The sequence below is a fragment of the Poecilia reticulata genome, linkage group LG6, assembly GCF_000633615.1.
Source record: "Poecilia reticulata strain Guanapo linkage group LG6, Guppy_female_1.0+MT, whole genome shotgun sequence".
NCBI classification, from domain to species: Eukaryota; Metazoa; Chordata; class Actinopteri; order Cyprinodontiformes; family Poeciliidae; genus Poecilia; species Poecilia reticulata.
The window spans coordinates 1,523,146-1,545,469 of NC_024336.1; the positions used below are offsets into that span (position 1 = coordinate 1,523,146).

The 22,324-nt window shown below is 37.8% G+C and overlaps 1 protein-coding gene and 1 non-coding gene across 3 annotated transcripts in view; one reads left to right on the forward strand and one right to left on the reverse strand.

Annotated features, from left to right (window-relative positions):
* LOC103465623 (solute carrier family 23 member 2) overlaps positions 1 to 22,324 on the forward strand; it is a 63,395-nt gene that overhangs the window by 14,455 nt on the left and 26,616 nt on the right. Inside the window, exons 1-6 of one of the 2 annotated variants that reach the window (XM_008410624.2) lie at positions 1,182 to 1,288; positions 5,391 to 5,548; positions 10,989 to 11,172; positions 13,203 to 13,384; positions 16,560 to 16,677; positions 19,384 to 19,540. In XM_008410624.2, the coding sequence (XP_008408846.1) occupies positions 1,229 to 1,288; positions 5,391 to 5,548; positions 10,989 to 11,172; positions 13,203 to 13,384; positions 16,560 to 16,677; positions 19,384 to 19,540 (859 nt within the window). In that variant the 5' untranslated portion in view covers positions 1,182 to 1,228. Of the gene's footprint in view, positions 1 to 1,181; positions 1,289 to 5,390; positions 5,549 to 10,988; positions 11,173 to 13,202; positions 13,385 to 16,559; positions 16,678 to 19,383; positions 19,541 to 22,324 lie in introns of those variants that run through there. The other variant, XM_008410623.2, reaches the window with a different exon arrangement.
* On the reverse strand, positions 20,734 to 20,816 carry trnal-cag (transfer RNA leucine (anticodon CAG)). The gene has a single exon. It is a non-coding gene; the product is annotated as a tRNA-Leu (tRNA).

Below are 22,324 nucleotides of genomic sequence, written 5' to 3' on the forward strand. Positions count from 1 at the left end.
TATATATATATATATATATATATATATATAAGCTAATACAAAGATCACTTTGTATTAGCTTGGCGAATACAAAGTGATCTGTATTCGCCAAGCTACGCAGACTCGTTGCCACAGCAACTGACAACAATGCCACTTAATGTGTTTCTGATCGCTCCTCCGCACACAAAACACGATACACACACAGTTAGTGGCAAAAGACACTGTACATTATATACATAAGCGAAATTATGGAGAATCAGTCCATATATTAAATGTTTCTTAGCCATTTTATTGCTGGCGTACAGACAGGACGAACTTGCTCCCATGTGTCCAATATTACATAGAAACAGTAGATCATCTAATTTTTCTTCTGGCTCTTCTTGCAAACTAATAATTCTGCAGGTTTTTATTGTTCCGATGCAATTAGATCTGCGTTACTGTAGTGTGGTACACCCACAGCATTCTTTCTGTTGTGCTGTTTAAAATCAATCAGCAAACACATTTTTTTTTTCTTAAACTCACTGAACAGACTCCAGCATGTCTGTGCGTTTACCACATCAGATTAAGTTCCCATGTGAAACCCTAATGGGTTTAATGCAAGCACAAGACAGCTACTGTGACATTGTTGTTTTGGTTTTTCATTTTCTTAATATGCATGCGGCCCTTATTGTAAATTCTTAAAGCACATTACAGACATGTAGTATTCAGTGCATTTTTTTTTCTGTATGTATTAACTTTATCAAAAATTTTGGAAAAATKAACAAAGTCTGTCAAATCTAGAATTGGTTATGATGATTTGTTTTGAAGTACTTCAAAACATAAACAAAAAATTGGAATAAAGGTCAAAAGACGTTAAAGGTTAATTTGTTATATCAGAGCGGTATGGATAAGGTATTGGAGAAATGACGTGACATTGTGTCGTGCTTGTGCTTACACAAGGATATCAGAGGACCAGCGGGTCATGAGTTTGTTTCAGAGGTAAACAACCATGACATTTGAATCATGCCGTAAAACTAGTTGCAAGGAGGCACAACAAAATGGATAAACATTGGTCATGAATCAGCGATTAGATATTTTTAGAGCTTAATTGTTCTGCCCCAGGCTGGAAGTTGGAAAATTCTTAATTAGTTTTAAAAAGTTCTATAGTATTAATTTCTCTGTATTTTATTTTGAAAGAGAATTTTGAGATATTAGTGCATTGTGGGTAGCAGAGGCAGTTGCAGTTCACAGAGAGAAAACCTGCCTGTTAATGTATGAACTTCACCTCCTGTGTTGTCAATCTTTTCTTACGCCTCCGAGAACAATGGCTGTAAGTTCAATCTATGTTCTGTTTGGTGTTATATGTTTTGTTAGTTTATTTTGGGATTGTTTTCCAAATGTGTTTATTCTAGAAAAGCCATATCCTGATAGTTTTTATTTACATAGCAACGGTTGCTACGTGACTGTTTCTTAACTGCAGCTAAGGTTAATTCTATTCAGACACTAGAAGTTTATTCTGTGTATTTAGAGCTGATGCATATTTTATTTTTCTGTTTCTTATAGTTTCACTCAACCTTTCATTGAGCTTTTCCACACCACTGCTCAAAGTTGTAAGTGTCAAGAAAACGTAATAAAGGAGCAAGACGCTCAGCTTCCTGGCTCATGAAATTGAGTTTGGCTTGCTGTTGATCTACGTTAAACACAGAGTATCTAACATGTAGTGATAACAGTACATTAATCATTTCAGCTTTGGCCCTCYGCAAGGCCCCCAGATGAACCACAGATGAGGAAGCAATGCTCATATCCTCTTAGCTTTTCCTTATTTTGTCATGTTACAACTACACCCTTCAAACAATTTCATGTGATATGGATTTTACATAGTAGGAGAACATATTTATTCCCTTATGACTGAATTTATATCCAATTTTACAAAAAATATTGTTATTTCTGTTTCTGATGTCAGTCAGATGGTGAATTTCATAGCGATTATGAATTTGAATATTGCACCTACCTTTAGTGTAAATATGATTCTTATTAGGTCTGCTGGGCATTTAAGGTATGAAACATACTGTTCAATCTTGAAATTGAGTAAAAATATAAATTTCTGAACAACCACCATCTTTTTTTTTTTTATCATTACAGTGTGTCAAATTTGGCTAAATATTGCAAAATGCACTAAAGAATCACATCTATACCCCCGGTTTGGTTTTGTTGAGAGAATAACGTTATACCATTATGTAATGCTCAAAAAAGTAGATTTTACATAATACTTTCCCCTTAATATGTAACTTGCATATGAAATCATACTACTTCATAATGATATTCAAATCCAGCAAACCTTTAGTAATAAAACTAAATATCAGTTTTATTTTTAAGTGTTGCAAGCAAAAGGTGGTGCCTTTAAAGGCCAGTTGTTATTAAAGGTTCTGCTGTTGATCACACAACTGGAGGCTCACCAAAGATCCTCATCTGATTCGTGATGAAATGTAATGGAAACCTRCTCAGCTTGAAAGTAAAAACATGCTTTTGTTCATCTGAGGACATTATTTTCTGACGTTTTTTGGCCTGCTTTAACATTTGCAGCTGAAAAAACACTTCTTCACAGTGAATTATTACCTTGCAGCACATTTTAATYTTTAAAGCCAATTGCACTTATTGTGATTATTGTTATGCCGTTTTCATCTTATTAAATAGTAAGGTTGTTTACAGGCATATCAGTGTGCGTATCTTTTTCATTTGTGAAAGGTTTCTGTGTTTAATTTGGACAGAGTACRAGTGGYGGATATCTCATAGTGAAAACTATAAAGATGTCTTCAGTATCTGTCTCTTATCACAGGATGGTGCCTATCTACATGCKGTGTGGGAGAGTCATATTTCTTTTTTCACCTGAAAAGGAAAATAAGAGGAGCTGTAAATTCCCAGGTGGCTGACTCAAGCAAAGATAAAAGACTATGTCTCCATAATATCTGGATCCCCTCAGAGCCACAGCATACACCCGAAGACCAGGGCTTAGCACATGTTTTACCACACTAAATCACAGCTAGAAATAGGCTGTTATAAATCCAAAGGACATTCAGACCTCACGGTTCTCCAGTCACCTCATCATCAGTGAGGTCAACAGGTTGTTTTCTCCCTGAATCTAATCGGATGAGCTCTGCCTCCCACTTTCTCTCCGTTACTGTTAGAAGGTTCTGTATAAAGGGTGCAACGCCTTGTTAAAGTATTCCCACCTATTGAGCTTTTTAACTTTTAGTCTTGTTACGATAAGCTTAGTTGCATTTTACTAGGATTTTATTTGATAATGGAAATATAACAGGAAGTAAAATTACTTGTTTTCAGTGCTGTAGTACGAATAAATATCTCACCAGCAAACTGCATTTTCTTTGCAAACTTGCATAAATTCTTTTGATATTCTTCTAGTGTTGAAAATTATTAAAATTAAAAGGGCAGTATGTATTTTCCAGATGCATAGTGCCATTTTACCCTACCTTTTATCTTTTACATTACTTTACTGAAAGTAACCATGCTCTTATAAAAATTCTATATTGACTTAAACATTTTATTTTATAATTTAATATCTTGAAATTGGGCCTCTGTCTCTTTTTAAACTCCTGCTCTTTCTGAAACTCCAGCTTCAGGAAGTCATTACAACTTTGCTCTACTAACAATGTTTTTAACCAGCGATTCACTGATAAGTAGCTCCTATAGTGAGCCACTTGTTCCAGCTCCTCCGGGGGAATCCCAAGGTGTTCCCAGGCCAGCCGAGAAACATAGTCCCTCCAGCATATCCTGGTTATTCTCTTGTGCCCCCTCCTGGTGGGACGTGCCCCGAACACCTCATCAGGGAGGCGTCCAGGAGGCATCCTGACCAGATGCCCGAGCCACCTCAACTGGCTCCTGTCGACGTGAAGGAGCAGCGGCTCTACTCCGAGTCCCTCCCAGATAACTGAGCTTCTCACCCTATCTCTAAGGGAGAGCCCAGCCACCCTACGGAGGAAACCCATTTCAGCCACTTGTATTCGTGACCTCGTTCTTTCAATCATGACCCAAAGCTCATGACCATAGATGAGGTACTAGGAACATAGATCAACTGGTAAATCGAGAGATTTGCCTTTCGACTCAGTTCTCTCTTCATCATTACAGACTGGTACAGCACCTGCTTCACTGAAGATGCTGCGCCAATCTGCCTATCATCTTCCCTCTTTCTTGAACAATATCCCGAGATACTTAAACTCCTCCACTTGTGACATAATGTCTTCCCTTCAAGACGATGGCCTCGGATTTGGAGGCACCGATCCTGATCACACTCGACTGTGAACCACTACAGCGAAATCCGTAGATCACAGCCTGATGAAGCCAGTAGGATCTCGTCATCTGCAAAAAGCAGAGCACGATCCGAAAGCCATCAAAACAGATCCCCTGAACACCTTGGCTGCGGCTAGAAATTCTGTCTGTAAYCCAACCCCGGATAAGCGGAAGAAGATGGATGGATGGAGAGAAACTGGGACGTATTCTTCCTTTTGTTGAAATAATTATAAGCACATTGGTTTGTCCAATCAGTACATTCTTGTGTTGCTAGCATGCAGCGCTCAGTAAGTTGTTCTTCTTGGTATTTCTTTAATTATATGTGCAGTACATAGTTAAAACAGTGTGAAAGAGACTTTGAGCTTTCATTATCCCAACACGGCATTTCCAGTGTGTCATGATCATGTTTTACAAATGTGAAATCGAATTTGTGCCAATCTTAGAAATTAATCCCAGATGKAAATCTATCATGATCTGCTATCAATCTGAAGTAATCCTCCAAACAGCCATCTAAAATATGCTGGCTTTGTTCGTGGGAGTTTAAAAAGTGCCTTCATTAATCTGCTCCAATTTATTACCATCTGTCTTTGGTTTGTATTTCCTTTTACACAAATTCTTTTTAAACAGTGGTAATCTTCACCAGCAGAGACGTCCTAACTCCCCTCAGCACACACAAAGGTTAAGCCTTAAGTGTGAGCTGAAAAAGTGCAAGATGTAGAGGAATTTCTRGTTTGAGTTTATACAGTCCTCCACTCACATTTTCCTTAGGTTATCTGGTTACTCTAGATTTGCCCGCATGCAAGAYTGTCCGTCCTCTATGTTGTCCCCTGATGCACTGGTACAAATAAGAGAGCATCGATGATGGATAAATTGAACATTGCTTTTAACCTGTTGCCAGTTGTTGCCAGACATTTTTTTTAACTTACAGTAAAAGGAAAACTGTTACAGTGAAATTCCTTTTTGAGGATACTCCCACATCTGTGAACACAGCTGTACCTGAACTTGACCATGTCACGTAGTACTGTAGCAACCAGAAGCACTTGTTCTGTAACTGAAGTTTGAGGTCTTGTGATCAGTGCTAATCCTTCAACATCTCCTCTGTCCATTTTATCATTCATGATCCACAGCACTATGTCCTTGCCTTTGGCGGAATCATCGCCGTCCCATTGATCCTTGCCGAGCCTCTCTGCATCGCAGACAACAACGTGGCCAAAAGCCAGCTCATCTCCACCATATTCTTTGTGTCAGGATTGTGCACACTGCTGCAGACGACCGTTGGAACCAGGTAACAAAGCCCCAGTGAACCAGTAAGCCACCTGGCTTATGCAAAGCTCAGATACATAAACTGACACTTTCAAATGTATGTAAACTTCTTAGGAAGGTACTTACCTCAGTGTAAAAGGATATTTATCACTGTGCTGTGTGGGTGGGTTCCTGTTTGCTCTTTTTCCCCCTTTTTTTGATTGAAGCATGTGTAAAGTGAAGAAATATCTTACCTAACAATGCCTYCTCTGTGCTCAGGTATATTTGAACTTTTAACCCTTGCCCTGAGTGTTTCCTGCAACGATAGAGGACGCATTTACATTTTAGTGGTTTTTTTTGGGATTACCTGAAAGTAAATCTCTGTCCACCTCCATGTTTGCTTTGCGTTGATTTGGTGTGAGTCAGATTGCCACACAAATGCAAAAAGGAAGACTTTCTCTTCCAAGTCTAATCCCTGCACTCCCTTTACTGTACTCGGCTTTACGTGGCCATGTTTGAAGCTTTCTATTTAATTGCCAATAGTTTCTGTGACTAGAGTTTATTGAACTTCATAGTTACTACATATTTGCCATTCTGCCTCCGTGTGGGGACACAGTGTCAGAAAGTGCACATACACATCTGTGCACCAGTCAGCATGTGGAAATAACTAAAGCTTTTGTTCAAGTTCTCCACCTACATTTGTTGGCAAATACTTAAAAGGTCACAAGTGATCCAAGCAAACAGGTTGACAGTGAGTGATGGGTCAGTTAATCTTTATTTTCTTTGCATATGTTCAAATAGCTCTCTAACAACTGAAACATGTGTATCTCCAGTGCCTTGCAAAAGCATTTGCACATCTTGAACTTATTCACGTTTTGCCATGCTTCAGCCACAAACGTTAATGTGTTCTATTGAGATTTCATGTAATAGATCAACAAAAAGTACTTAGGAATTATAAAATGGGAAGAAAATGATGCACTGTTTTCAAAGCTTTTACAGAAAAAAAAATTAAGAGTAGCTGTGTTTCCATTGCAAATGTGTACAAAACTTTTTCAATATTCTAATAAAAAAAAAAAAAAAAAGTAAAAATGTCGAAATTGTTGTGCTTCCATATAATATTAAAATCACACATGAATAAGTCTTCAATGGAGCGACAAGTTCCTTGGGAGGAGCTACGTATTTATGCAACGTTTTGCAAAATTGCTGTGGACAAACACAACTTGGGATGCACTGTGCATTGTCCCAGGAGGCCAGTGCCTACAAAGAAACATGTTTTTTTTTTTTTTTTAATTGGCGTATTTCCATTTAGCAAATTTAGTTTTATAATTCCAATTTGCCCAATGTCATGTGTCGGCAGCATTGGTGGGCAGCATTAACCGTCCAGASTCAGCCCTAGACTGGAAGCTATTTCTTTTATTTTTACCTCATAGTGACCAACGTTCTATTATTCCTATACAGTAAGGGCACCTGTACTTCCCGTATCCGTGCCCTCTGTCTCTTGCAGACAATTGCTTAACCATTGCTAACATGTCGTAACGTGTTTTTCCCGAGCYGCCTTTAAATGCAACATAACCGCCAAGATGGTCGCATGGCAGCGACGGAGAGCAAAGCCGCACACCGGTGTGCATTAGAAGAATTATGACAGCAAACTATAATATTTTCACACCATAGCAAACCAGCGAAAGGCAAATACCTTTGCACATCCCTCTGCCTTCGAAACTAATCGAGTGAGTTGGGTAACGCTGTTGGATGCTGATAATGTTAGCTAAAATGGTGGCTAGCTAATGCCAATATGTCATATTAGGCTTGTTAACAAGAATATGCTATTAGTATTGTTATATATGTTCAAAAGTGATTAGTATTGGTTACATTTACTTGAGTGACGTTTTTGGAAAAAGAGGTACTCAGAGTTTTACTGCACTGTACTTTTTTTTCTTTTACTTGAGTAATATTATTGCTACTTTTACTTGAGTAGATTGATTTTTCATTTAAAGAAATTGGAAACCTTAGATTTCTGCAATATGAGCTAATGTTTGCAGATTTGAGGATAATCACTTGTTTATTTTGTATTAATAAATATGGTTATTTTATTTGAAATGTTTCATCAAGGTTTGTTTATGTATTTATATTAAAGTAAAAATTTATTTAGCCCCTCCACCCCTAAACATAAGCCAATGACCCCCCTACCTTACATAACTCTCTGGGGCTGTCTATTGTCTGATCATGTCACAGAGCACCGTTTAGTCCTTCGTTGGAAGGTGGTGTAGGTCAGGGGTTTGTAAACCTTTCTGACATGTCCCCTGAAAGAGCTTTAACTTCTGGCTGAGGGCCTCCTTTGCACACCCACAGAAAATGCTACAAAATGTAAAGGAACATAAACTTTTAGACGTTTCACTATTCAATAATTAATACATTTGTTTAGCATACATTTTTCTTATACTTTCTGATTTTAGGTGGATATAAGTCTTTTGGTGGAAACCTTTATTATATGTGTGGCGACACTAGATAAAACTCAGATTTTGTGGAATTTTAGTTTTAATAAATTGCTCAACAACAACACCCTGGGAATTTCACCCAGAGAATATTACCTTTTGTTTAAGGCACACAGGTTCGGTGATGCAAGAATTGAAACATCTGAGACCATTTCAAATTTATTAAAAAACAAAAAAACAACATTTATTAAATTCTTTTTAAAATGTTCTTTTTAAAAACAGTTTCTTTTTAAGAATGAAACACAAAGGAAAACAAAGGAAATCAAAATAAGTGCAGTAGCTGAGGTTATCGGCAGTAGGGGACACTATGGGGACGGCATCCAAACACAGCAAATCGAAAGAAAAACCTTTAACACACCAGACGCAGTGAGACAATCCAAACTCATGAATCACAGCATGCAGAAGAGGAAGACACGGTCACCACACCAACACCGCCACCGACCTCAGCAACTGCAAAACAACAGAAGAAAAACCTTTAAACGTCATTAACCAAGATAACAATCTTAAACCTAATAAAAGGAAAACAATATCAGCCCGACTAAATAAAGAACAAAAAGGGCCGTAAACAAAATAAGTAAAGAAATAAAAATGAACCAACAATAGAAAATACAAATGAAAAACATCAGGACCAGGCGTGGCCCTCTTGCCAGGCCACAGCAGGCGGTGAAATGGGCGCGGCAATGCCACACCCCAAACAAACACCGCTTCAATGAAGGCGGATAACGCMGCTGCAGTCCACCTTTAAAACGATTGTGCAGAAATCATGGGAGACGAACGCAGACAGAGCAGAGCAGAGCAGCAATGATCCACCAACACGCACACACACTCGCAGAACGAGGAAGAGAAGGAGTGCAGCGCAGTGGCGTTTTATATGAGGGGCCGTTTAGGACAAAATCTAYGTTTTGTCTCTCACACACTCAAAAAATACTCAAATTGCTTATACACACTACTAAAATGTCACACACGAATACAAATTTATTTTATGTGTGAGAGGTGTCACGGAAGAGGCGGGGCATAATTTGGAGATCAGATCGCGAATTGAAGTTAGCTTCAAGTTAGATATTGGAGCGTAAGCAGCGTTTAACACAAGGTTAATCCGATTTATGAACGCTAATTTTGGCCAGCCGTTCTGGCCAAAATTAGCCAGAAATGAATGTTCTCTACCGAACGGTAGAGAACATTCATTAAGCGCTTGGAGGTTCACCTAGCGCTTATTCCGGCTATAACGCTGGTTCAAAGGCCGTTATCTCTGGCTCTATAACGTCGGTTCTAAGACCGCTTACTCCGGCTATAACGCCGGCTATAAGGCCGCTAACTTCGGCTCTAAAGCCGGAGTAGCTCCCTAAGTGAACCGACGAGCCCTTGAGGAGGGAGCGGTAGAGAATGGCTGGCCGAAATTAGCGTTCATAAATCGGATTAACCTTGTGTTAAACGCCGCTTACACTGTGGAGCTCCAATATCTAACTTGACGCTAACTTCACTGTATTATAACATACGCGATCTCATCTCCAAATTATGCCCCGCCTCTTCCGTGACACCTCACACACATACAAAAAATGTCCCTCACACATACAAAACTGAGTCTCTCACATACAAAATAATGAGTCTATATTTTATTAGTTTATATGTGTAATCTTAGTCTTATGACTAAGACAAAAAAATTGCGTGTGTGATATTTTAGTAGTGTATGTGCGCAATTGTATTTTGTGTGTGTGTGTGTGCGGCATGTTAATACACTGTATGTGTGCGAGAAAGATCAAATGTGTGTGACGTTTTAGTAGTGTGTATACGCAATTTGAGTATTTTTTTGAGGGTGCGTGAGTTTTTCGTAGTGTGTGAGACAAAACATAGATTTTGTCCTAAACGGCCCCTCATAGTTTTACCACCAGGATATCAGTGCAACATGCACCAGCCGGCGATTTGTTGCCTTTCGCTGCCAGAGCCCACAGGACGCGAGCCACACAGTGGGAGAACAAAGACGACACGTGCCGGAATAAACGCCGCAGCTCCTTAAATACACCACGCCCACCTTAAGAACCGGATCTTCTCACCTGGAGACTATTTGTGTGGAATTRTGTATCTTTCTATACCACTACATTCATTATAATTCTGTTTCCAGATAACATAATGTTTCATTACTATCTTTTATTTTGATTTTAAGAATATATGTAATATTATTTTATATTATTATTAATTATTTTATATTAATCAGAATCCTGATTTATTTTATTTCCACTGTTCTTATGGTTTCTTGCAGCAGTGTCCTGCACAGCTGGGCTGCTTTGGTTTTTTTCTTCTCAAAGACTTTTCCATTTCCTGCAAGCTATGCTAGCTTGAGGAGCAAAGATGCTAGAAGAATTTKACTGGCAGCCAGTGAACAATTCAGAGTCTGGAATATTTAAATTAATTATTTTAACTTATATTTTASATAAAACATGGCATAACAAACAAAACAAAAAATGATGGTGAGRAATTGAAGTGATTTATTTATTTACTTATTTTCATTTTTTTCATCATTTTCCTTCCAACTTTCTGAGGCCCCCACACTGCCCCCACTGTGAAAAACACTGGTGTAGAAGAGCACAACTCTGCAAGCAGTTCCTTAGTCAGATGAGTCCACAAGCCAAACATTTTCACCTAAATGCAAAGTATGTAGGTAAATTACAGCTTGGTAAAAGCTGTTAAGCAAGACTTCCCTAGCWGGACTAAGGAAGCTGGTTTTTAATAATTAAAGCAACCAGAAAAATATGTACTTCTCCTTCCTGTCAKAGTTAACTACAAATATGATGTTCTGTCCATCCATAGATAGATATTGTTTAAGTTTGTCTACACGCTAAAGTTTACAGAAAGATACAGGAGCATGCATACTTTAGCCAATTACTGTTGTACCGTCTTYCTTCTTCCATCTCTAACTTTGCTTGGCTCCCCTTCCACCCTTTAAGGTCGCCCTGCTCTGCTGACTTGTAAACTCTCGACTTTACTGATTTACAGGTTACCAATCCTTCAGGGAGGAACTTTCAGTTTCATCACCCCTACTTTGGCCATTCTTGCCCTGCCGAAATGGCAGTGTCCAGACCCMRATGCACCTGCGACCCTGTCCATGCAGCTGCTGAATGGCACCAGTCCACTGCCACGGGAAAACTCTGATGAAATCTGGATGCCACGAATACGTGAGGTTAGTAAAATATTCACTGCAAGAAGGCAATCATTCCCAGTAAGATGGATTGTGCCTCCACTAGGTTTTCACAGATTGCAAATTGCATGAGCCAAAATGCCCTGAGAAAATTCACATTGAGCTCCATAATTTGTAATCTTTCTTGGTGTTGGTCAGGAGTCTACATCATTTTGGATGAACTCCGCTTTTAAACAAGTTCCTGAAAATTACAGCTTGGTAAGAGCTGTTATGCAAGACTATTCTTCAATAATTTTTTCCTCTCTGTTAATGTACTTTATACTGTCAGTCACAGAGTTCCCAAAGAAAATTTTTTACCTGTGAATTCATCTTTGCACACTTTTTGACACAGTTCTACTTCCCTCTGCATGGGGCTGTAATTCCCAGATTTTCAGCACAATACATGTCAAGTAAAAATGTGCTTGGCAGGATTTATAACTGTATGGTATTTAATGACAGTGGAGGCAGTGACGTTTAAGATACTTAAAGCTGCAGAGTTATAATCATAAATCTATCTGTTGCAGTAAATTTATTAAGGAACCTGCCAAGTTAAGATACTTTGTTCACATTTGAAGTTCTTTTCCCTATTGACTTAGCTGAGAGCTTGACTTGCATACTTTTCAGCTCTTGATGTCTTTATTTACTCAGCTGGAAATTGCAAAAAAACAAAAAAAGAAAAAAGAATCCATGTGATGGGGTCTCAGACTACTGTAGCTGCACATATTGAAATATTTAAACAGCACATATGTAATTAGGATTTTGTGCATAAATGTGTTTTATTCGAGAGTTATTTTCAATACCATAGATCAAAATATTTGCTACGTAATATTTTGTTCCGTGCATTTCACAAAAATTGTTCAAAAATAATTAATGTTTCCCAAATTCAAACCGACTGCTAACTTCATTATGTTTTCAGTTATGTTGCCCAACATAACTGAAAGAGCAAAGCTATTGTTTTTAGGACTTTCATGTTAATACACTGGATGTAATAGGACTAACTTCAGTTTGTATTGTGTCGTAAAAACAACTGGAACACAGAAAATTGCTCTCTCACATTATGAACTTAATAAAACACACAGTAAAACAATTGTCTATTTCCACTTCTATGTGTATCTTATGAAACCTTTCAAACACATGACTTTACAGCCACATGTAGTGAGCTTCTACAGTGTTTGAAAGCACAAAATGCAAAAAAAAAAACATTTTGAAAAATGAAAAAAACATTTGGTCACGATCTGTGAGTATTTGTGTTTCAGGTTTGTATTATTTTCCATCGGAGTTATTATTAGATAGTTCGAATTCCATTCAGAAATTGTCATCGCAGTGTTTCTCCTTTATTTGTTTGTTTGTGTTTAGTCTATGAATTTAACATTTCCTAGATCCATTTATGCTCTGCAGTGCCAAAACACAAAATCTTACCTAGTATTTTTGTTTGGGTTTTGAACTTGGAATTGAAGACCATTGGGTTTGATATCATTTTCCAGTCGCCATAGAATGCATCCTAGAGTCACTATGCATGAATAAGTAAATAAATAAAACCAATTTAAACAGGTTTTTAAAAACATTATTTTTATATGTCTTCACTATCGCTGTTACTGGTGTATAAAAAACCTATACAAATTGAACAAGCAATGCTTAGTCTGGTAGCCCAACAGATTGATAGAACACAGGGGTGAAACTGCATTCTGACYGTAAACTTCTGATTTTAAGAGAGAAAAACCCACCAAACTCTGACATATCCTGTCTCTCATTTTTGTGGCATTTAGGAAACAGAAATTTGGTAATTCAAAGTGACCTAAAACAAGAGTAGTTTGGTCTGATTTAACTTTAGACAGTGTGATAAAAGGTCTGCCTTTTTTATGTATTCAAGCCAGTTTCAACTCTATGAAAAATATTTATGAGTGTGTTCAAAAGGATAAAAGTGGAACACTTTCTATGCAAATGATGTTTGTAAGTGGTGGTTAACTGTGAGTAACAATCTCTTTCTCTGGAATGTGAGTTCAAAAGTTTTCCTCTTTGGTTTCTTTCTACAGATTCAGGGGGCCATCCTGGTTGCCTCTCTGGTTCAGATTGTCCTGGGCTTGTCTGGACTGATCGGCCTCGTGCTTAAATACATCGGCCCTTTGGCTATCGCTCCTACGATCACCCTCATCGGCCTGTCACTATTCATTGAGGCTGGGAAGAAATGTGGCAGTCACTGGGGAATTGCTGCTCTGTGAGTGTTTCATTGATTCACTCAATCAACACTTTTCAGAGCYTTGCCTTCTGACTGCAGAGATTTTAAGTTTCTCATGTGCCCAAATGTCAGACCAGATGTGCTCAATTAGCGGTGTTTCCATTACAAATGTGTGCGAATTCTGCTTATGTGGAAAAAACACAGCTATGTATGAACTGTGTGATGGTGTGATGCTGAGAGCTCTGGTGGAGCCAGCTGCACATGATCTGAAAGAAACAAAAACAAACCATCATCCTCCTACCTTTGTGTCATCTTATTTGTCGTTTTTGCCAGTAGTAACATCCGACTCGTTTGATGCGAAAAAAGGTGTTTCCATTGCAGTTTTGCTAAATAATCTATTTTGATTTGACTGAAAAATCACCTCATCCTGGTGCAAAACTTTATCAAAAAATTTGAGGTTTTTCAAAATTGTTGTGTTTCCGTTGAGCAAGTATCAGTTTGCACAATTTTATAGTTAATGCAAATACAGCTACTGTCATTAAAGTAATACATATTTCTTAGGATCATGTTTGTTGTTATCAAAGTAATACCACAAAATATCCTGACAAAACCTTTTATTCCACATCATCCACCCCTAACTGAAACACAACGCAGATGTGTTTTCAGGCACTTGATGAGTCTGTGCTGTTGTTTTTGCTGTCATTACCAATTTCTACCAATATTCATCCTCAGTTTGTTTTTGCTGTAACCTGCAAATAATTAAGTTGGGGTCCAAAAAAGAACAACAAACCACACAGTTTGAGGATTAGGACGTGATTTAAGATACAGTCAGTATTTGACATGGTTGGCTTTTGCTTGTTGTGCAAATATGTTCATAATTTTCCCTTTGTTAGATGATGGCACATCAAAATAAGCTCTTTCTGTGGATTAAAAAGCTAAGCTGTTCTGGGTCATGTTTCAGTTGAATGTCCACCAAGACTTTACCTGCACATGTACAAACCAGCCACCAAATGCATTTCATTTCATTTCTGATAGAGTGGAATAAATTTGATATGTGTATCTGCAGTCATCAGTTTTATGGCATGAAATGTGAATCCAGATGAATGTCTAGTTAGAGATCAAATTTCCTGTCCAGTGTCATACATGAACAATTAGATACTGCTGATGCACAGCAATATTGAATTTCTGAGACAAAGGTAATGGATTGCTTACATTGTCTGAGTGGTGCATGTTTTATAATTTTTGTCACAAAAAGAAAGAAATAATGATCCTAATAAATTAGCATCTGTTGTTTTATTGACAACAGACACAAAGGACAATACCAGGAGAATTATGCTGTTATAAAACCCCTCATTAACACAACGCCCCTGGAGAAATAGACCCGCTATGCAGCATATTGCTTTTTATTTACTTTTTTTTTCTTCAGCATAGGCAAGATCCTAAACTTTTAAATGTTTTTAATTTAAAAAGATCAAAGATATCGCATTGTTGGCTAAATGAAAACTCGTAGGGTGCCATACCACAGCATAAAAAAATATAAATACATAAAAACCACAGGGCTGACCAAAGGGCTGTATATTAAAATCAAACACAGAAAAACAGACCACAGAATAAAAGGTGCACAAATTGACAATAGTTGTAAAAGTTAAAACAAGCAAGAAAAAATGCACAGAGTAAAATTGTTTTACAGAGTAAAAAAGGTGTGTTTTGGAAGCACATTGCTTAAAGCATTTCACTGTGTAGGAACAACAGAAAAACTCTGTCAACAGTTTGCACATGAGATGCTTTTTAAATGAACAGTTCAGACAGATGAATTGGAGCAAAACTATTAAGTGACATAAAAAAGAAATATTAAAGACTAAACTTCCTTTAATATGCATTTAATTATTTTTTTAGCTTAGGGTTAGTGAGAAACATTAAAAACATAACCTTGTCTTATCTTTGAACATGGATCATTTAAATGAGGACACTCGGTTTGCATTTTCTTTGCACATCAACACACTATTGTGTAACAAAGTGCCATATGTTTCCCTAGTCTGTAAATTCACATGGATAAGGACAATACAATATGCAAAAAAACACCAATGTGTATAAATAAAACTACACTTTGTTTTTGCATTGAGACCAACAAATGCAAGCATCTTAGATGAGTGGCTTCCTAGTTGTTCCCAGTCCTGGAGGATTGGAGAGTTATCTATTCAGATTCATCAAAGCTTCTTTGATATTTTTTGTTTACAAAAGTTACAGTTTTGACCACAATGGACTCAAGAAACTGCAGTAAAACAATCAGAATGACAAACAGACCATCCTGTAAAGCATTTTCACATGTTTGGGAATCACTTAAATGTATTCTTGGAGTATTGCATAAATAATTTTAATGTGTGAGAACAAGTAACTTACTTAGGTTGTTCTTAATTATGTAAAATTATCGTTTTTGAGCTTTACATCATATTATGATGCTATTCCCTCAACATAAATGTACCCGGAGTGGTTATTTGATTCTTTCATACTTGTTCGAGAAATCCTTGAATCTCCTGTGGCAACCGTTCTGAGGTGCCTAACTGCTTGCTCTTACCAAGTGCGGCTTTCCATGCAGCTCATCCTTGGAGCTTAACTGGGACTAAAGCTAAGGTCACACGCTGTACTGTGTAGAGAAAACAAAAGAGAGTTTTTTGAGTTTTTCAGTCAAAAGTTTATTTGTATAGCACATTTCAGCAACCAGGCAGTTCAAAGTGTTTTACATCATAAAAACGTAAAAACAAAAATAAGTAAAAATAAAACATCATACAGTACTACTTCTTCATGTTTGGTTCTGGTTCCGTGGATGTAGGCCCTCCAGAAATGAATGGATACAACAACATCCAGTTGTTTATGTGTTGTGATGCTAAGTCATGCAGTGATTTATAAACAAACTCATGTATTTTAAAGTCTATTCTCTGAGCTACAGGGAACCAGTGGAATGACTTTAGAACTGGGGTGATGTACTCTAACTTCCTGGTTTTAGTGAGGCATGTCTATGAAGGGGGATTAAGAGGGTTCTGCTGCATCATGACCGGGTATATTACTTCTCTATGATGTCACCTAAATGTTCTATGTCATATATAAAGATCAGCTTACCATATGGAAGTCAAATTTGAACTCTGACATGTGATTGTGAGTATTAATATATGAGCAGTATCTACATGAACATTTTGTCCTGTCTTCTGTTCTGCAGCACAGTCTGTCTCATCCTCCTGTTCTCTCAGTACCTCAGCAAAGTTAATGTTCCAATGGTTGCATACAAGGATAAGAAGTGGAAGGTTTTCCAATATCCACTGTTCAAGCTCTTTTCTGTGAGTCGCCTCAGATTATCTTCTGTATTTGTCTTTTCTCACAATAAAGTTTTGTTTTTGTTTTTGTTTTATATGTTGGAAAAATGTCAGGTTTAAGGTAAGAGAGGATGGAATTTATTTTAACAGTTGTGCTCAAGTTGGAATTTATTGTGCAATTTTGCTAATCACCACAAGGCAAACATTGTATTAGGCTAAAATAAATACACCTCATGTATTAGCTGTAGGTGATGCTGAACAAATCAGTTTAATGTTGGCTGTAAGCTGCATTCAGTCCTGATTGCTGAGTAGTTGCAGTCAAGTTAAAATATATTCTAAATCTCTCAGGGCATTTTAAGAGAAGTGTGTAAGAATTAGAGAAATACATAAGAAATTAAAACAAAATTAGGATTTAAGAATCCTAGTTAATAAAACTGAGTGTACACATGTTTGATCAAAAATAGAATAGAAATTAAAAAACAAATTCTGAATTTACAGATAGAAGTTTATTTAAAAAGATTTAGAGACTGAAACGTCTTCAGAAAAAAAGTCTTCAGTCAGTTACATTTCAGTGTTGATAGTTTTGAAGTCAATATGTTTTTCAGTTTATCTAGTTGCCGCAGGACTTAGCCAACTTTTAGAGTTGGCAAAGACTTGCAGCAATTAGCAAGACACTGCAGGACACAAACCCCAGCTGTGAGTCTTAAACATGTCTATAGAATTATTCATTTGGACTCATGTCTGAGTTGAGTTATGTCAAGGGAATACACAACATGTTGCACTTAATGGTTGAGGAAATGAAGCCAGGTATAACATCAAATGAGACCACATGTTTTTCAGGATGTAAACAACTTCCATACAATTGTGGAGTTATGTTCTCCATTAAGTGATATGCTACATGACATTATACTCAACAGGATTCTCTTTAGAGAAAAGAAAAGGTTGCAGTTAGTCATGTATTATGAGCATCCTTTGCTTTCCTTTTGACCTCCAGCTCTATTGTGGTTGTTTTTGTTATGTTGTATCAATAAGCATGTACTTGTATATGATAAAAAACTGTTGTAGCTCCAACCTAATCCAAAATGTCAACAGAACTACTCACTAATTGCTTGGCGTTTTAAAGAGTACATGCACACTTGGTGCATGTACCAAGTGTGCATGCACCAAGTTCTTTCTCATATGTTCTTTCATATGAGAAAGAACATATGAGATGTTCTTTCTCATATGAAAGAACATCTGTTCTTTCATATGAGACTGAACTCAGAATCAAAACCAGTTGTGCACTCCTATGTGTAAAACAGTGTTTCTCAACCTTTTTTGGGCCAACGCCTCCCTAGCCCTTATCCAGGTCCCTCACCGCCCCCACCAAAGAATGTGTAGGCTACTCTGCACTGACTATTATTTTATTATTAATATTACTATCACTATTGTAGATGTTTTGATTTTTATGCTTGTTTCTGTATTTATCATCAAAAATAATTTCCCAGAGAACAAAAAAGTCATGGGAATAGAAATTATTTTCACAGGTGTCTACGAAAAATGCAATGAATGAACATTCAAGTTAAAATTGGTAGGCCTAACAGCAGCCAATCAGAGTGGAAAAAATATTCTTGTTCTTTGCCATTTTCTAGTTGCTAAATATTCCACAGAATGACCAGATAAAAGATGTTCAACATGCCAGTTTAAACTTTGATCTATTTGCAAAAAGACTGAACTCTGCAACATTAAAACATGGATAGAACTGTAACTACATTAATCATAGCTCTTCTTCTCTTCAGTGTTTGTCGGTTTCTGGTAGTGCAGCTCTGTGCTGCCTTCAGGAGAATGGGACATCAGAGTATCATCCATAAAACTTCACCCWCATKGCATTWWTTGTGCAAACCAGAGCTTTCAGTGGAAAAACAAAAGTTCCAGATCCTTTTAATGCCATACAAATATGAGACAGAAACATGGATTATATCTTTATATAGACCTGTCTATTGATTATAGATTAATAGTTTTACTGGACAAAAATGACAAAGAACAAATCTGGTTCTTAATCAAATCCTAATGAGTCAAATTGAAAGTGTCATAGAGTCATCAACCTCATGACATTAACACTGACATGAAAAATAATATTGAAGAAATAAATATATCAAATCTAATTAAAAACATTAATAAGTGAAGCTACCAGTAGCAGGAGCGGAGTTGCGCCAAGAAGCTACAAACACTGAATAGAAGAGCTCCCATCGATACAGTTGCAGCCAAGCATGATTTAATGTTACACAATACAGTTTTACCAAGTTGCTCAAAGTCTAAACTGGTATTGTTGTGCATTTAAGGTGTAAAGTTTACCTTCGACCAAACGCTCCCAAAGGCATCCAGCGCCCCCCTTTTGTAAAAATGTCCGCCAGCGCCCCCTGCCGTCCTCTGAACGCCCCCTGGGGGGGCGGTACCGCCCACGTTGAGAACCGCTGGTGTAAAACATTCAAGCTCATGAAAAGCATTTTTTTCCCTAAGGAAACAAAAACTTGATTCTTTTCCCTCCTTATTGGACAACATGATTGAAAAACAGTGATTTATTAGCTTGTATTATAAATTAGTGAATCTACGGGAAATGTTGACCAATTGAATTTCTACTTTTATGTATCATCCTTTCTGCTTTTTTACTTTAGTAGCTTTATATAGTCACACAAAATAACCTAAGTTAAATAATACCAAGATGCTCTTGACACTCATATTAAATTTCAGGCTTTATTTGGAATGTGTGGTGCCTGGCTGATCTGCTTTTTACTGACCGTCTTTGACGTCCTGCCTTCAAAGTCGAATCAGTATGGCTTCTCAGCAAGAACCGACATCAACCTGATTGCCCTGAAAAACTCGCCATGGTTCCACATGCCTTATCCAGGTAAGAAATCCTACTTTATACCAAAAGTTAATCTATAAACGTGCAAATACAAAATATTATTGATGTTGGCCAAAATGCACAACTAGTTTATGATTAAGAACACAGACTATTGTAGTTCTGTAATTTCAGGCATCAGAACATTATGAAGCAATCAGGGCCTCATGTACAGACACTTAAATCAGGAAAGCAGTGTATGCAAAAACAGCTATAAATGCATCATGTTTTCTGGATGCATGATCGAAGCATGTTTTCTATATTTCAATCAACACTGAACACAGCACACGAGTGTGTTACCAACTCCTTCTTGGACATGCAACTATTAACATAAGAAAACAGATAGAACATGTCATCAGGTATGATTTTGCAGAGGGCAGAGTTGCTGGGTTGGGCTTGCAGCCCATAGATAACTTCTTGCAGTTCTTGTTTTTTTTGTGGCAATTGCTTTGAGCAATGTACGGTCAGACATTGGAATGAACATGCTGGGATGTCTACTACTGAGAGGATCGGCAACATTTGTTAGCACATTAATTCCTGGGAATAATGAATCTCATGGTTTTCTCAAGGTTGTTAGCAACTTTTCATTGTAGAATAGGGAACTTCAGGTTGATTGTAAATGGCTATCAGTCCATCCATTATTTTCCCCTTATCTCTAAGTGAGAGCCCAAACACACTGTGGAGGAAACTCATTTCAGGTACTTGTATCTGCAATCTCATTCCTTTGTTCACGACCCAAGGCTTGTGACCATATATGATGATGAGAATGTAGATCGACTGGTAAGTTTAGAGCTTCACTTTTTGACTCAGCTATTTCTTCGCCATGAAATAGCTCTTTTTAACTCTTCCATGATAAATACAGAGCAACGATTGCTCTTATAAGTATATTGATGATGATTTGTTTTTGTGTCAACATGCATGGATGCTGCACACCTTCAAACTGTCAAAGTCTTTGCTTGCATAGAAGTGGTCATGCTTGCTGATGATCTTTGAATCACGTGCATTTAATTAGCAAGCGTGAACATTAAATTATGTAACGGCAGCAAGAATTCAGAAGGTACATGTGTTAATACCAAAATCAGAGTCAGTCAATTGGTCCTCCATTTCAACAGCCTTACTTACTTACACAAAAATTTCCAAGAGTCGAGTTAAAACGACGATTCTGAGAGTGGAGTCTAGGCAAGTGAGAAAAGGAATTTTGGACAAAGTGGGATTTGAACCCACGCCTCCAGAGGAGACTGCGACCTGAACGCAGCACCTTAGACCGCTCGGCCATCCTGACTTCCATCAACAGTGTCTGAGATCCCTTCGCATGCGGTATGCCCCAAGGGCGAACAACACGACGATTCAAGGACTATGCCAAACATTTACTCATAGCGAGAAGCAAAATGTAGCAGTTTTTCTGCCAAATTATGGGTGGTGTTTGCATTGCACCCACGGCCCCATTATAAATAGTTTAGGTGTAACAACTCTGGAGAACCACTGAACATCAACAAATATTGTTGGCAGACCTGACCATAGACTCTCTTGCTCTGCCTCAAATGACACAAACTGCACCTTTTTCTGGCACTGACATGATGCACTTTCTTAAATGCAGGGAAATATGTCAGAGGTGGGATTTGAACCCACGCCTCCAGGGCAGATTGCAAACTTAACACAGCACCTTAGACCGCTCGGCCATCATGACTACCATCAACAGTGTGTGAGATCCCTTCGCATGCGGTATGCTTGAATGGCGAACAACACGACAATTCAAGAAGGATTATACCAAACATTTACTCATAGCGAGAAGCAAAATTTGGCAGTTTTTCTGCCAAATTATGTGTTGTGTTTGCATTGCACCCATGGCCCAAGTGCGATTGCGATCTAAACGCAGCGCCTTTGACTGCTCGGCCACGTCACGTGGACGTGTCAATGTTGTCTTTGCTCTGAGAATTCACTTACGGTTGATCCACTTATGGGTGAAACCACTTGGTTGATTGAGAGCTCTGCAATGTTTCATTTTCTCTCTAACTATTGGGATGATTTCACTCCTTACATGTGCAAATACCAACATCAGAGTCAGCAGTCAATTGTTCCCCCATTTCCACTACTATTTAACTCTAGACCATCCTTCCCTCCCACAGCATGGTACAAAATGCCTCTACATGGGTTATGCTCGAAGGGCGAATAACACTTGCCAGTTCGGTAAGGATTTAGTGAATTGTTTTGCTCGTAGTAACAATCAAAATTATGCACATTTTCAGCCAAATCGCGACCTTATTGGAGCGTATTTTACTTCACTATCCTCACTATCGCTTACACACAGAAGCTGTGGTCCAAGTCCTGACAACTGCTTTACTTGATTTTTTTTTTCTTTTCTGGAACCAGTAATTTATTTCACCTGACTCACAAAGAGAGACTAATCCTGGCTTTTCCATGAACAGGAGCGCATTCACATAGCAGAACATCAGAACAAGTCTCCATGTATCATTTTGTATTAAGTTATGCTAATTTTAGTTGCCAACAATAACAGTCTGTGTATTGAAACACAGAACACTGTGTGTTGACCTACAGTCATGGCCAAATGTTTTGAGAATGACACAAATATCATATTTTCACATGATCTGCTGCCCTCTGGTTTTCATGTGTGTATGTCAGATGTTTTCATCACATACAGAAATACAATTGCAATCATATTATGAGTAACAAAAGCTTTTATTGACAGTTAGAATGAGTTAATGCAGCAAGTCAATATTTGCAGTGTTGACCCCTCTTCTTCAGGACCTCTGGCATTCTCTCAATCAACTT